Source organism: Haliotis rufescens, unplaced genomic scaffold, assembly GCF_023055435.1.
Source record: "Haliotis rufescens isolate VD_foot unplaced genomic scaffold, xgHalRufe1.0.p SCAF_1, whole genome shotgun sequence".
In the NCBI taxonomy this organism is placed as follows: domain Eukaryota; kingdom Metazoa; phylum Mollusca; class Gastropoda; order Lepetellida; family Haliotidae; genus Haliotis; species Haliotis rufescens.
Window position 1 is genome coordinate 59,182,215 of NW_025963779.1, and position 15,777 is coordinate 59,197,991.

Below are 15,777 nucleotides of genomic sequence, written 5' to 3' on the forward strand. Positions count from 1 at the left end.
CAAATTTGCACAGTGCCTCCTTAACAAATTATGCGGCATAAAACCATATTCACTCACTCACTAACCCACTAGTTACCATACAATGTATGTGACCCAGGACTTGAGGCAACCAGCATGCTGTCATTAGTGTCCGGTGGCCCAAACGTTTTGAACATGTTTAGATTATTTTTAGTATCACAAGTTTTCATTACAAAGACACGTACATCTTTCAGAAACTGAAACTGAAAAAAATAACTAGAAATAGAAGGAAAGTCCTGAATACTGACCAAAACAATCTGAAAAATAAAAATAAACAGAGAAAAGCGTATATTGAAACGCTAAAAATTCAAATGAGAACACGAAACGTTAAATGAAAACTTAAAAAATAATGATTAAATCTTCTTTTGTGTTCATTTCCATAGGGGAATTCAAACAATTACATAAATAAACACAGTTAAGCTTTCGGCCTCCCGTCAAGCATACTCTGTTGCAATGGTAACTATTAACACACCAACTGTCCATGGTGCCTGATTAAGTCGGTAGATCGGAAGCTTGACTCTGTTTTCAAAAACTATTTTAACGGTGGCGGGGATATTTAACAATCGGTAAAACTATTTTCGCAGCGGTGGAAATCGTTTTTTTTCAATTTCCTTTTATTTTCTGTTATTCTCACTTGGCATTTGACGTTCAATGAACACTCTTGTGTGTTTCTTGTTTGGATATAATTGACTTTATCAATATTCCCAGTTTTCTCACTGTATATTTATTATTTAACTTTACGGAGTTTTTAAGATGGAGGGGATGGGGGGGGGGGGGGGGGGGGGGTAGCCCAGTGGTTAAAGCGTTCGCTCGTCACGCTTTGAAGCCCCGGGTTCGATTCCCGACATGGGTACAATGTGTGAAGCCCATTTCTGGTGTCCCCCGCCGTGATATTGCTGGAATATTGCTAAAAGCGGCGTAAAACCATACTCACTTACTATTCCTTAGGGAAGTAGGGGTAGCGTTCGCTCATCACGCCGAAGACCCGGGTACGACCCCCAAAAATGGGTGCAATATGCGAAGCCCATTTCGGATGTTTCCTGCTGTGATATTGCTGTAATATTGCTAAAAGAGGCGTAAAAAAAGCATACTCAGTCACTATTTAACGTGCGGTATATGCAAGAAGAACGTGCTTTCAACATCGCGACACTCAGCGTGGAAATAGAATACGCCTTCCCCTGACATGAATTGTGGTGCATGACTTGTCTTTCCAATTTGTACATGTTGAGGTTATCAGGCATAACCTGTCCCAGCCAATACATAACCAGTACTGTTGTAATACACGTCCGGCTTATCAACAGAACACAACCGCGAGCGGCTTCAGCCTCATAGGAGAGGAGGGACGCTGGCACCATGGATGTTCGGTTACAATCGTAAGTCGGGACACAGCCTAATGGATTGTTAATATATTTTAATATGTAACCTAGCATTTAAATCATGCACGTTATAACTGTTTCTGATGCACTGTTTAAAGCGCCGTTATACCATCTCTCACATGTATGGTCGCGCCACATGTATGTTCTGTTTTGAGGTCAAAATATCCGAATGAACTTGCTATGATGCAAATTCATTACAAATCCGTTACGATTATAGACTTCTTATGTACAACACGAGTGTAATCTCATTTATGATTTTAAAATTCTTGTTTGCGACAGGTTAGAATAATGTACCATTGCTTTTATTTTGTGAAAACTCTAAAATAATAAGGACAACGTACTCGCCATGTCGCTTCACAAGGAAATTAGATCCGACTTGAACTGATAAGCCATCCATGAATGGCGCAGTAACCTAATACTCAGCATGTCATAGTTTATGGATAAGAGATGAGAACTAAGTGTGTCCTGCCACAGATCACCAAGCCCTACCCGTAGGAACGTCGTGTTCCATTTGCGACTTAATTACCAATATGTGAAAAACATGGGCCTTTTTTCGTAAAGGAAGCGGGGCACGGGTGGCCCAGTCGTCTAAGGCGCCGCGATTCGCTGTGCAGAGTTGCGTCCCTTAGGCACGCCAGAAACCTATGATTGTGGGTTCGAATCCCGGTTCGCCCCGATTATGTTTCTAGGTTTGTCAGCACCATACCCGTGCTCGTGGGTTTCACCGAAGTGGTAAACGTCTGAGACCTGCATCACTTCGGGCTTTCCTCCCACATTAAGCTGACACGCCGTGATATGACTGGAATACTGTTAAAAAGGGCGTTAAACCCAACTCACTCACTCACTCGTAAAGGAAGCCACCGAGCGATACCCGAAGACTGGAAGACCTAAAGTAACACGTGACCTGCATAAGTCACTGTGGAATTCCTTTTCTGTTCACGAGACCGATGTAAAATTACAAATAAATTATTTGGTTTGTGGATATTCTTTCTAAAACAGGAAGACCGATCGAAATATTATCAAACGGCAGACTAATTTCAAAAAGCGATGTCGGTCGCCTCGAGGAAATAAATAACATGGAGTGAAAGCAGCTGTTTCTTAGATTGACATTCAGAGATTTAGCCCCCTATCCATATTTATCTGCTTTGGAGATTTCGGGTGTAAGACAAGACTTTCTTTTTAAAGTTTAATGTTCGGTTATTATTTTGTGAAGTTTGGTTCTGTCGATCCTTAAACCAATCACTAAAGAAAAGAAAACCGACTTGGCTGAAAATGAAACACTGAGTTTATCTGATTGTATCTGTATGATTCAACTCCGGAAATGGAATTGCGTTTAAGGGAGTGAGTGAGGTAAGGTGAGGTGAAATGGGGTTTAACATCGCGTGCAAGATTATTGCACTTATATAGCAACGTGCATGCACGTGTGTGTGGATGTGTATGTCTGCTTGTACTAGTCCGGACTAATGCAGAGTTTATAGTGCTAGTCCACTGAGATATCATTCGGTACTTTAACATAAATACCCAACTCAGACACAGTATACTGACTCCGAGCTTTCCAGTCCTTGTTTTATTCCTTTAATGCCGTCCGCCAGACAGGGTAACAACAAGTACCATCTTTTCACGTCTTTTGGTATGACGCGGCCTGGGGGGACGTTCTACCACTAGACCACGGTGGCGGTCCAGTGAGTGAGCGAGATGGGTTTGAGGTCGCCTTGAACAGCAGTTCAGTGTGGCAGCTTAATGCAGGAGGAAACTTAGAGTGTGACCTGACATAGAAGTTTGCAATTTTACGTTCAGGGTAACCAATGAACATGCTGCCAAACACAGGACAATAATCGAGGCAATTTTTGTATTTGAACAAACTAAAAAGCATCGGATCTTGTCACGACAAGAAGTACAACTCTTGCATCAGTTGTGTTTACTTAGCGGCCATCCTTGTCCCACGAACAGTTTTTTGAATCATTTAATTATTTTGCAGTGCCACTCATAACGTTAACAAATACGTATTGTTTTTCAGACTGTCAGTGCGGCCCATCATGCCACAGGTGGATCTATCTAACTCCACATTGCTGACTGTGTCTGTCATGTCACCAGCATACCCAGTTCCCGAACACTACATCATCCTGGCCATCGGCCACATCCTTCTGACACTGTGGATCTGCTTCTCCAACACCACCACCATCATCACCATCGGGATGGACCCTCATCTCAGGATTGTCCCAAAGAACCTGCTCATCGTCAACTCCGCAGTGACAGAACTCATCGTTGGCCTCTTCTGTTGTCCACTGTATACAGACAGCCTTCTCCACGGAACGTGGAGGAACTCCAGAGGTGCATGCATCACCTATGAGCTTGTCTTCTACATCCAAGTGTGCATCTCCGTATTGTCAGTCCTCATTATTAATGTCGAGCGATTCTACTATCTCTTGTCTCCCCGTATGATGGATGGTTCTGGGAAGGGTATCCTGACTTCAGTGCTCATCCTTCTTCCCTGGGTTATTGGCGTGGGTCTTGTGGCTCCCATGTACTCTGAAGGTATTGCCATGAACAACCTGCAGACTACAGATGCCGGACATTGTGTTATTCTCTGGAAATGGAAGTTCCAGATTGTCACCTGCTTTGCCAGTTTCTTTGCTCCTTCATTCCTGGTGATATCAATGATGACAACAGTCGTCATTGTCTACGTCATATTTGGGATTCTGGCAAAGAGGGGGAACAGGGAAGTTCATACGGAGGAGAAACCTTGCCGCGAGTCTTTACACACGGTACTTCTCGCCAGTTGTGTGTGTGTAGGTATGCTGTTCCCAGTATTCTTCTGTCTCCTAATGTATCTGTTCTGCAACTCAAACAACTCGTCCTGTATTAGGTCGGACACAGTCTGGGGGATCACCATGTATCTTGCGATGATCAAATCTGGAGTGATGCCTCTGGTGTGGCTGGTATCAACTGATATCCGCCATGCAGTGTTATCGATGTGGAACAGGAACAGATGCAGATCAAGACCAGTCTTGCAGAGATCCTACAGTTTTACATTATCACTTGCTTCATCTACTCGATCCACAGATACTAGCTTCTAACCCTTGGACGACAAACGTCATGACAGTCTTCTCGTCATATGATGAAAGTCAGTTTGAACTTGTCTGCATCAGATGAGTAGCAGCAGATTACCCAGCATTATTTACTGATGTTTCTAGGAATCTAAATAAGAAAAAGCATACAAGTTTCTATTGTGTGGAGAATGTATGTCAAGTGAGATTTTCATGTCACTCTGTTCTGTTGAAACAATCAAAATGGTGAGGAATAAAAACAGTTTAATCTTGTTTGTGTGTGAATGTGTGTGTGTGTATTATTTCACAGGAAGTACCTGGTAGGTAACAGCTTGGTAGGTGAGTATTTACCTGATTGAACTTTTTCATGGGCATATAATATTCAATTAACAGTCACCTACAGAGACACCGTATAAATCTGACAACTGATTCAATGGCTTCAAAGCCTGCCAGGATCAATGTATAGCCAAAGTGACCCCTTGCCCTCAATCATTCATAATTTCAACTAATATTGTGATATTTATAAAAAATTAGATAGATTGTATACATGCTTTCCATCACAATATTGAGAGAGGTGTTTAATAATTGGTTCAACCCTATTGCAGTAATTCTTAACATGAATGAGTAATAAAAGCAATTACAAAATAGACCCCTGAAGATCCGGGGTAGAACAGGTGCTCAGCAACCCATGCTTGCCGTAAAAGGCAACTATGCTTGTTGTAAGAGGCGACTAACGGGATCGGGTGGTCAGGCTAGCTGACTTGGTTGATGCATGTCATCGATCCCAATTGTGTGGATCGATGCTCATGATATCAATCACTGGATTTCCTGGTCCAGACTCGATTATTTACAGACCGCTCTCATATAGCTGGAATATTGCTGAGTGCAGTGTTAAACAACAAACCAACCAACCAACAAACCAAATTACAAAATAGTGCCATGGCACTGTAGCTCACATTGATGTAAGAGGAAGGCAACCACTTTAAATAGACTAATCAGATTCAAGTGTGTTATGGATAGTTTTGTTTGTTTGTTTGTTGTTTAATGCAATATTCCAGCTAAATGACAGTGAACTGTAAATAATCAAGTCTGGACCACACAATGCAGTGATTGATACAATGACATGCATCAACTAAGTCAGCTAGCCTGACCACTCGATTAGTAGTAGGAACAAGCATAATCAGTTTCGTTAATCCACTGGTTACTAATGAAAAGATATTTGCAGACAAAGCTGCCTCAGACGGTGAAGCAGGCTATAAGCTTACATGAGTGAGTAAGTGAGTGAGTTGGGTTTAACGCCGCTTTTAACAGTATTCCAGTTATATCGCGGCGTGTCAGCTTAATGTGGGAGGAAAGCCCGAAGTGATGCAGGTCTCACTTTGTTGAAACCCATGAGCACAGGTATTGTGCAGACAAACCTAGAAACATAATCGGGGCGAACCGGGATTCGAACCCACAATCATAGGTTTCTGGCGTGCCCAAGGGACGCAACTCTGCACAGCAAATCGCGGCACCTTAGACGACTGGGCCACCCATGCCCCCTAAGCTTACATGAATTTCAGTCAGGTGAGCTTATAATGATGTCTTATAATGAATCCCCAACTGCTATAGCTATAAAACAGTACACTCGGCCTACCAATGTAACACTTCCATGGATACTTTGATAAAACAGAGACAGTCAAATATAGAGACAATATTTTATTTCAGATATTACAGTGATGTCAGTAGCCTCAAACAAAGTATCTGGACAGCTCTATGTGTTTGATAACAGTAGTCAATGTTCACAAATACTTACTAAATATTCACTCCAGATACTAGTATTCATTTATAATGTTGACCACATTTCCTAACATATTAGATGAAAGGTTGTGCATTGAGAGTACTCTGTGTCTTGTCTAACTGTTTTTCATGTAACCTCCAATGAGTGTTACAGTAATATGTCTGCATGTCTCAATTTCTTCCACAGGACACAAACCATTGGTACCTCTGATCAGAGATATAATTCAGTATATGGTTTGGCAAGGATGCTGTTGATGCTTTCCTGTAAGTCTGTGAAATGTACTAGTTACTTGCACCATTGCTTGAAGAAACAGAATATTAACAAGGTCATTGAAAAAGACAATTTGGGGGACAGATTTATTTATACCAACTTGTTCTGTAAGTGGGTAAGTGAGTGAATGAGTGAGTGAATTTGGGAGATTGAGTGAGTGAGTTTGTGAGCAAGTGGGTGGGTGGGCATGGATATTGAGTAGGTGGATGGGTGGGTGAGTGAGTGAATGAGTAAGTGAGTGATGTGAGAGAGCAAGAAGCAAGCGAGCAGATGATTGGGTGAGTGAGTCAATGGGAAGGCAGATGGGTGGGTGAGTGAGTGAATGAGTATGTGAGTGATGTGAGAGAGCAAGAAGCAAGCGAGCAGGTGATTGGGTGAGTGAGTCAATGGGAAGGCAGATGGGTGGGGGAGTGAGTGAATGAGTATGTGAGTGATGTGAGAGAGCAAGAAGCAAGCGAGCAGATGATTGGGTGAGTGAGTCAATGGGAAGGCAGATGGGTGGGTGAGTGAGTGAATGAGTATGTGAGTGATGTGAGAGAGCAAGAAGCAAGCGAGCAGATGATTGGGTGAGTGAGTCAATGGGAAGGCAGATGGGTGGGTGAGTGAGTGAATGAGTATGTGAGTGATGTGAGAGAGCAAGAAGCAAGCGGGCAGATGATTGGGTGAGTGAGTCAATGGGAAGGCAGATGGGTGGGGGAGTGAGTGAATGAGTATGTGAGTGATGTGAGAGAGCAAGAAGCAAGCGAGCAGGTGATTGGGTGAGTGAGTCAATGGGAAGGCACATGAAGCAGGAACACCAAGAACACATTGTAATCATATGGAATCAAACCCAGGTCTTCAACATGATAAGGGCGGTGGGGTAGCCGAGCGGTTAAAGCCTTCGCTCGTCACGCTGAAGGCCAGGGTTCGATTCCCACATGGTTACAATGTGTGAAGGCCATTTCTGGTGCCTCCACATGATATTGCTGGAATATTGCTAAAATCCGCGTAAAACCATACTCACTCTCTCACTCAACATGATAAGCAAACACCTTAACCACAAAACTACCCAATCAGCAAGAAAGACAGAACAGTTGATGCAAGTAGGGATGTAACGATTCAAGGAACATTTGGTGCATCGATACATAGGTAATGGATCAATACAAGCAATACAAGTATCAAGTTGATAGGATATGGATCGATACAAACGACGCAAGCTCAAAGCAAACCTAACTACTTGATCATATATCACCTTACAAGAATACATTTACGGAAGCACTTAAATGTATGAAATTACAAAACCAAAGTACAAGGGAACAATGTGTGTCTCAAAAAATAGACAAATCAAACTCAAGGAATCCAATATCCCTTCAATTTGCTCTGAAATAAGGCAATGATCACAAAACATCCAAATCAAGTGAGTTGGTTTTTACACTGCTTGTGCTGACAAAGCAGTAAAAACAATCACGGCTCATCTGGGGTTTGAAAACACAATCATTGGCTTCTGGCACAACTGAGAATGAAGAGGCCATATTCTGGTCACAAGATGCCTTGAGGTAAGGTGGGTTTTTCTAGGCATACAGGTGGAGAATGTAGTATCTCAATGCTGACTGTCTCATTGGACCTGAGGATGGTGCATTGTGATATTTACTCAACTATAAGGAACTCTTCATTCTGCAGTAATATGCATTATAAGTTGTAGCAGGATCATGAGGGGTACATGGGGTTTTATGCGTTCCGCCTTAGGTTTTATGTAATGGTGATGTGATTATCAGTGAGTGAGTGAGTATGGTTTTATGCCGCTTTTAGCAATATTCCAGCAATATTACGGCGGGGGACACCAGAAATGGGCTTCACACATTGTACCCATGTCAGGAATCGAACCCGGGTCTTTGGCGTGACGAGCGAATGCTTTAACCACTAGGCTTCCCGACCGTCCCGATGTGATTATCAACAATTGATGTAACATTTCGACAAAACAACAAATGTCCCCTCTGGAGACAGATATATGTAGCATCACTTCATGGCCACAGAGGAATGGTGAAATAGCTTTTCAAGATGGAGTTGGGGGGAGACCAGTCTGGTACAGGCCACAAGTCAGTCTGTGCTGGCAATGTTGGTGGTGTTGATGTCAGGGTGTTGATGTTGGTGGTGTTCATGTGAGGGTGTTAATGGCAGCTGTGTTGATGTGGTGGTGTTGATGTTGGTGGTGTTCATGTGAGGGTGTTAATGGCAGCTGTGTTGATGTGGTGGTGTTGATGTTGGTGGTGTTCATGTGAGGGTGTTAATGGCAGCTGTGTTGATGTGGTGGTGTTGATGTTGGTGGTGTTCATGTGAGGGTGTTAATGGCAGCTGTGTTGATGTGGTGGTGTTGATGTCAGGGTTTTGATGTTTGCTGTGTTGATGTGTTGATGATGATGTTTGCTGTGTTGATTCTGGTGTTGTTGTTGGCCGTGTTGATGTTGTTGATGTTGTTGGTGTTGCGATGGGGGTGTTCATGTTGGTCAACTTATTTGTTGTGCTGATTTTAGCACTGTTGCTGTAGCCAGGTGTAATGTGGAGTTGATTGGCTGTGTTGATGTGTGTTGACTAGTCTGTTATGCACTACAAGCCAGCATTGTGCCAGCACTGGTTCCGAGGTGCTGCGTGGGATCGATGTTGACACCGTTGATGACAACTCTCTGCACGCAGCCTTGCATGCTGGCTCTTGACACTTGGGTCTGGAAGGCCAACCCTTGGACTGTAAATAGTAACAAATCAATGTATATATAACACTATATAAACTACCATCATGCAAAAGTTTCTCTACAGGAAAAAGCCGACAGATACAAACGGGGTCAAAACTTAAAAAGATATCTCACTTACTATCTCAAGAATTAATGAATGTCCTATCACACACTATTCCTATGTCTTATCACACACTTTTCCTTGATGTCTTATCACACACTATTTCTGAATGTCCTATCACACACTATTCTTTATATCTTATCACACACTATTTATGATTGTCATATCACACACTATTCCTGTCTTATCACACACTATTCCTTGATGTCTTATCACACACTATTCCTAGAATGTTATCACACACTATTCCTAGATGTCTTATCACACACTATTCCTAGATGTCTTATCACACACTATTCCTAGATAACGTATCACATACTATTCCTAGATGTTTTATCACACATACATATTCCAGAATGCAAAGAAAACTTTGAAACAGACAGTATCATGCCTCTAGCTACCGTAATAATGAGTTACCCTGACCTTTAATCTGAGTCACAACTCCCTTGTAGACATCATGTTTATATAGTTTCATCATATTCTATTTATAAAGTTTATAAAGACAATGTGTACACTGGGTTTTTGGAACTTTGTACTGAGTGACCCTGACCTTCAACATCATCCAATCACATGCAAGAATATTAAGTTGAAAGTTGAAAACTGAGGTTATGTTTGACAAATCAAGTCTCCTTACCATGGTAACAATACTTCCTGAAATGAGTGAAATATATTACCTTCAAAATATATTTACCTTCATCTCAACTGATTGCCTAAATTTGAAAATTCCTGAAAGTTTGTCTAATAATTTGCCTTCTAGTGACCTTGAACGTTTGTAGGGATCACCCAAAACTTCATGTGAGATATCTCTAATTTATTAAGGCCTTAGAGATCATGTATAATAATAATGTTTTGTCAAATTCCAATACCAAATACTCAAGTTCTCTTGTACTTAAGCATTCATGAAGCCTAACTCACACTGAGTGACCTTGACTTCCAAAGTCATCCAATCACATGCCAGAACATTATTGTTACTTAGGTTGTGTTACAAATATGAATACTTTCTGAATGAAACTATTCAATGTGACCTTGACATTTGACAGACCCATGAGATACAACAGGTTTTGAGTTAGTCAAACAGAGGTCACCAATAGTTTATGCAATTGAACTCCACCATAGAGATCATGTACACTAAGTTTGATCACATTCATTTATAAATAATCAAGTTATCAAGTGCACAAGCTAAAGGACACCTAGGTCATACTAAGTGACCTTGACCATCAAAGTCATCCAGTCATAGATCAGAAAATTCCTAGAGGTATATAGTATAGAAGATACAATGTATAAGCATGTGGTTGAGAAAACCATCACAACAACTGAGTTACAAATCAAGCAAAACACATAAAGGCGCCCCATTACAAACGGTTGCTTAATAATTATTCATTAACGTCTCACCTAATTATTCATGCATTTCTTATAACTCATTATACCTTGATGTGCTACAGAATTGTCACAATATGGCTCACTCACTCATCATTAGATCTGGGACGAGTCCAAATTTACTACCCGGGTACCCACCACGCTATTACCCGACCCTACCCGAATACCTGCTATATGTCTCAAGACTTGGGTGTAAAATGTTCGATTGGGAATAGTTTGACCGTAGCCCTGGTAAAATGTATTTAGATACACGTATAAAATGATCTGGTCATGCATACACTGAAGTTGACCGAAGTTTTATCTAAATTCAAACCTATAAAGGTCAGAAGGAATGGGTGCATAGTCAGAAAGAAATGCAAACATTAGTGACTTGTAGTGTAACCATAGAGTTTTAGATATATTTTATCATTCAACAATATATCAAGTGACTAACCACGGGTCCGGGTTGTCCTGTGGGTACCCGGGTCCTAGTCAGTACCCACCTGACAAGAGTACCCGAGTTACCCGTCCCAGCTCTACTCATCATATAAGAATTCACTCAAGCCTCATCACCCTATTCCTGAGTGTTTTATCACACACTATTACAAGACATGTTTTCACATACTTTGGAGTCCTCCAACAGATGTAAGTCCGCCAGCCAAGGTTGGCATTTGGAAGTTGGCTGGGTAGGGGAACACCAGGTTGGCGTTACTGTCCACCTGGATCTCCACCCCAGCAGTGGTCAGCTTGAGGAGGTATGTGTGGGGCCGACCGTCACAGAAGTTGGTCATGTCAGAACTGATCGCAGTGAAGGCTGAGACATTATTTGACCCCACGATGACTCTGATCTGAAACAGGTAGTCGGATCATACAGTACACACGAGGTTATCAAAGCAGATAAACATGTTCCATTCAATTATTTACAAATGATTTTGTCATACTGACACACCTAGTTTTTGATGAAACCCCCAACACTATACTAATACTAATACTATATTACTAACAGTATGATGTTTTTTATTTATCTATGTGTATTTTTGTGTATGTCTGGGTATCCACAGTCCATCTTTTCTTCTTCGACTGTATTTAAACAAATTATTCACAAGATCTTCAAGGACATGATAGATCTCCTGGCCAGAAACCATCGAAGGATCTCTTAGGACAGGACAGATCTCCATTACAAGATAGATGGATTGATGGATGGATGGATGGATGGATGGGCAGATCTCCATTACAAGATGGATGGATGAATGGATGGATGGATGGATGGATGGATGGACATTGTTGCAATTCTTACTCTGTATTCCCTGGTATCTAGAGCCACGAAAAGGCTGGGGCCCGAGTACACGTAGAAGAGCATGGCAGATGGTTGTATGTTCGTTACTGTCAGCTGGACTGTCAGTGGTCCCGAGACAGCCTGCGGGCCTGGTGGTGAGAAGAATCGGATAAAACCATGTCAGATAAAGATAGCACTGTATCACTCATGGTGCAAATGTTTGCTGTTTAACGCTGCGCCCAGCAATATTCCAGCTGTACGACAATGGCCTGTAATTAATTGAGTCTGGACCACACAAGGCAGTGATTGATATTATGAGCAACAATCCATATGCCATCAGGAACAATACGTAATGAACCGAGTCATAAGCCTGACCACCCCATCCATAAAGTTTCTCTTACAGCCAGCATACCTTGTGGACTTATTCTAGTTATTATCTCTACGGTAACACTAGGGCTGGGACGAGTCCAAATTTACAACTTGGGTACCCACCCCACCATTAAGAGCTAATAGTTACATTTTTGCTTTGTTCATTGTAATGCCTGCATTCTGATTAGCTGAATTGGCTATGTGTTTTTGCTTTTATTTCCCAATAAATGTAAAAAAATAATCCATGCCCACTGAAGTGGACCCCTTTCACCATTATGGAATGTCGTGAATTCCATATTACCGTCGAGGGAATTCCCGTTGTGCACCTGTATCATGAAGTTACCAGACCGAGTAACATTATAGTGCTATTTGTCGATATCAAACATACCATCAACAAAACAATACCACCAGCATCACTACAAGGATTCGGGGGGCACGGGGGGCCCAGTCGTATAAGGTGCCGTGATTGACTGTGCATAGTTGCATCCTTTGGGCACGCCAGAAAACTACGATTGTGGGTTCGAATCCCGGTTCGCCCCAATTATGTTTCTTGGTTTGTCAGCACCATACCCGTGCTCTTGGGTTTCACCGAAGTAGTAAACATCTGAGACCTGCATCTCTTCGGGCTTTCCTCCCACATTAAACTCACACGCCATGATATAACTGGAATACTGTTAAAAGCGGCGTTAAACCCAACTCACACTACGAGGGTTCAAACAGTTTGCACATTGGTTGTTCAGTTCATACCTCAATGAAGCAAAGAAAGTACACAGTTAATCCTTAAGTAAACCAAGTAATGATGGTCTTTGTACTAAACCTTCATCCCTTTGGAAGAACAGGTCAATCCTCAGTATCTAATGCTTTTCACAAGAGCTGACAAGATGAGGATTGGGTAGACAGGCACAGTGACTTGGTTGATTGTGTGTAGGTCATTGCTCATGACTTCTGGCAATGATTTGTTTGTCCCAGACTAAGTATTCACAGGCTGCCATGATTTTTTACCCCAATAAGAGTAAGGGAACCAAGTCTGTCTTCACAAATCTTTGTAATGTACACAGGGAAAGGATTCAACTATCTTGAAGGCCATATAGTAGTTCTCATAAAATTAATGTCCAGTCATCACTAAATGTATATATATGAATACAATGACCTTTCTGCCAATCAGACTCACTCACCTAGCTGGATGTACGAGTTGGTACCATTCAGAGAAACCCCATAAGCTGCTTGAAAAGGGACATCAAATACGTCCTTAACTGTTATTGAAGAATCAGCGCTTGTCTTCCTGAAAAATTCAAAAGTTGACATGGATTTAAAGAGGTTTTACTATGTCTTCTGGAAAGGCAAAAAACTGGCACCATAAAGGCACCAGAAGATCCTAAGAAACAAGTACAGAACAGTCATTAAATGTTATGTTTGACATTAATACAGAACAGTTTATTATCTTTGCCTAACCTTTATTGAAGAAACCAACAAAACTAAAAATGATAGACTGATTTAAAATATGCTTCTTAAAATAAATAGTTTCTGTATGATTGTCCAAACTTTAATTTTTAGGTGTTTTAATGGAGAGATAAAACAAGTCTTCCTTAACATTTTTCTTATTATTATTTTGCTTCCTGGTGTTGTGCTTTGACAATCTATATAACCAGAAATGAAATGGGTCTGGCCAAAAAAAATATATAACATCGGACTGACAGTCATGGCAACTGGGCATCATATCGTTAGGAATGACAAAATTAGAAATTAGGTTCACAAGGCTCTGTAGCTCATCTGACATAAATACATCTACGACACTTCAACAAAGGTTATGGGGAGAAACATCTTGGTAAAAAGTTTCTAGGCTAAAGAAACAAATATTGTTGAGTACAGTTCTGTTGCCTTCAACAACCTTGAATCTTCGTTTGGTTATTATCATTCACATACGGAGTCAGCTTTCTGCAACTTGTAGTTCTTAAGAATATCATTTTTAAAACATATTTTTAACAATACAAATCTTGTAGTATACCACATTTATTTGAACAAAAAATGATGTCTTTACAAGAGGAACCTGCATGCCAAAGTCAAATCAGTCAAGCAGAAAAAATAAATATTTAAGGGTATAGTAAAAGTCTTTCCACTGCAAAGGTCAGTCTCGCGGTTACTTGGTGGGGATGATTCTTGGTCTGGAAATCACTATTGCGATAACTATTGATATTGAAAGAAACTATTGCAATAACTAATGATATTGAAAGAAACTATTGCGATAACTATTGATATTGCAAGCTACTATTGCAATAAATATCGATAGTTTTCAGTGTATCATTTAAGATGGATTTTAGGGTTGAATTAAACCTTGGAGCTGAAGTTTCCTTTGAATGTGATAACCATAACAACAAATAAAAAGTAAAGTTTGAGATATGACTGATTTATTTTTTCTTTACCCTAATAATTAAAGTAAAAGAAACTTTCACATTACCATGTGTAAATTACTACCACTCATGATTAAAAGAAAAACAAATTTGAACAGCATTGCATGTATTTTATTGATATGGTAAATACAATCGAAACTAGCGATATTCCTAACTGAAATCAATACTATTGATCGGAAACTGATTTAACAATCAATTTATTGACTTTAAGTGCTTACCAATACCAATATATCGATATTTCGATTTATCATGACACCCCTATTACTTGGTGTCACAGGGTCATGTATTGTTTCTTTAGTCTGTCTGTTACTGTTTGGGTCTACATGAAGGTTTGGTATTTTCTGCAATGTCACAATATTGTAGGATGGTGAAACTTTGTCCACACTATCCTATCAATAGCCTCTCCTAATGTTGCTCAAAACAGTTCTGTTTGAAGTCAAGTGTGGTTTCCAAGGCAACAATATGTGAAAACCTACTTTTTGCCATTGCTCTGATGTATGCGGATTAAATATTGTGAGACATGGTGACAGACTAGAATGTGGCGGCATTAGATAATGATCTCCAATTTTTGAACTTATGTTTTAATTTTCTTTGGCCATGATAGCATTTTCACTTTGGTGAATTGAACATTCTGTAAAGGTCAAATTAAGGTCAAAATGAATAATATCCCAAGAAACTCTGGATGCTGCAGTGTCACATCAGATCTAAATCCAATCTTAATAGAGACACCATAGCTTGGATTGTTCTTGCAAAGTTTCAGCTTCACAGGCTTTATAGTTTCAGGGGAGAGGTCGAAATGCTGTAACGGGGGATAAGCGTAACAAAGTATCCATGAAAGTCAAAGGTCAAAGCTGGACCAGAAATATAAATATGCCAAAAAAGATATTATATGTTATCCTGAAATCCATATACTTGCTACCTATCAAATTTCATAATGATATATGAAAATATGACTGAGAAAAATGACATTTAATGTTGGTTCCCAAAAAGCAAAAGTTTTTGACAGACAGATGGACAATGTGCCATGACATAACCTCACTTGATTTTCAAT

General features: G+C 40.6%; 2 protein-coding genes across 2 annotated transcripts in view; one reads left to right on the forward strand and one right to left on the reverse strand.

Moving 5' to 3' along the window:
* Positions 1–1,270: 1,270 nt before the first annotated feature.
* LOC124131568 (neuropeptide FF receptor 2-like) lies at positions 1,271–4,687 on the forward strand. The gene is made up of 2 exons (XM_046494922.1): positions 1,271–1,391; positions 3,412–4,687. The coding sequence occupies exons 1-2, from the start codon at positions 1,372–1,374 to the stop codon at positions 4,469–4,471; spliced, it is 1,080 nt and encodes a 359-aa protein (XP_046350878.1). The 5' UTR covers positions 1,271–1,371; the 3' UTR covers positions 4,472–4,687.
* A 1,437-nt stretch (positions 4,688–6,124) lies between these two features.
* LOC124131496 (laminin subunit alpha-5-like) overlaps positions 6,125–15,777 on the reverse strand; it is a 96,129-nt gene continuing 86,476 nt past the window's right edge. The window contains exons 49-52 of the mRNA XM_048398556.1: positions 13,494–13,600; positions 11,971–12,098; positions 11,299–11,521; positions 6,125–9,210 (exon numbers count right to left, since the gene is read on the reverse strand). Coding sequence (XP_048254513.1) covers positions 9,068–9,210; positions 11,299–11,521; positions 11,971–12,098; positions 13,494–13,600 — 601 coding nt within the window. The 3' untranslated portion in view covers positions 6,125–9,067. The remainder of the gene's footprint in view (positions 9,211–11,298; positions 11,522–11,970; positions 12,099–13,493; positions 13,601–15,777) is intronic.

Coding starts and splice junctions, on each gene's coding strand:
- LOC124131568 (XM_046494922.1), top strand. CDS start 1,372: ATGGATGTTCGGTTACAATC. Junction 1,392..3,411: donor ATGGATGTTCGGTTACAATC/GTAAGTCGGGAC, acceptor ATTGTTTTTCAG/ACTGTCAGTGCGGCCCATCA.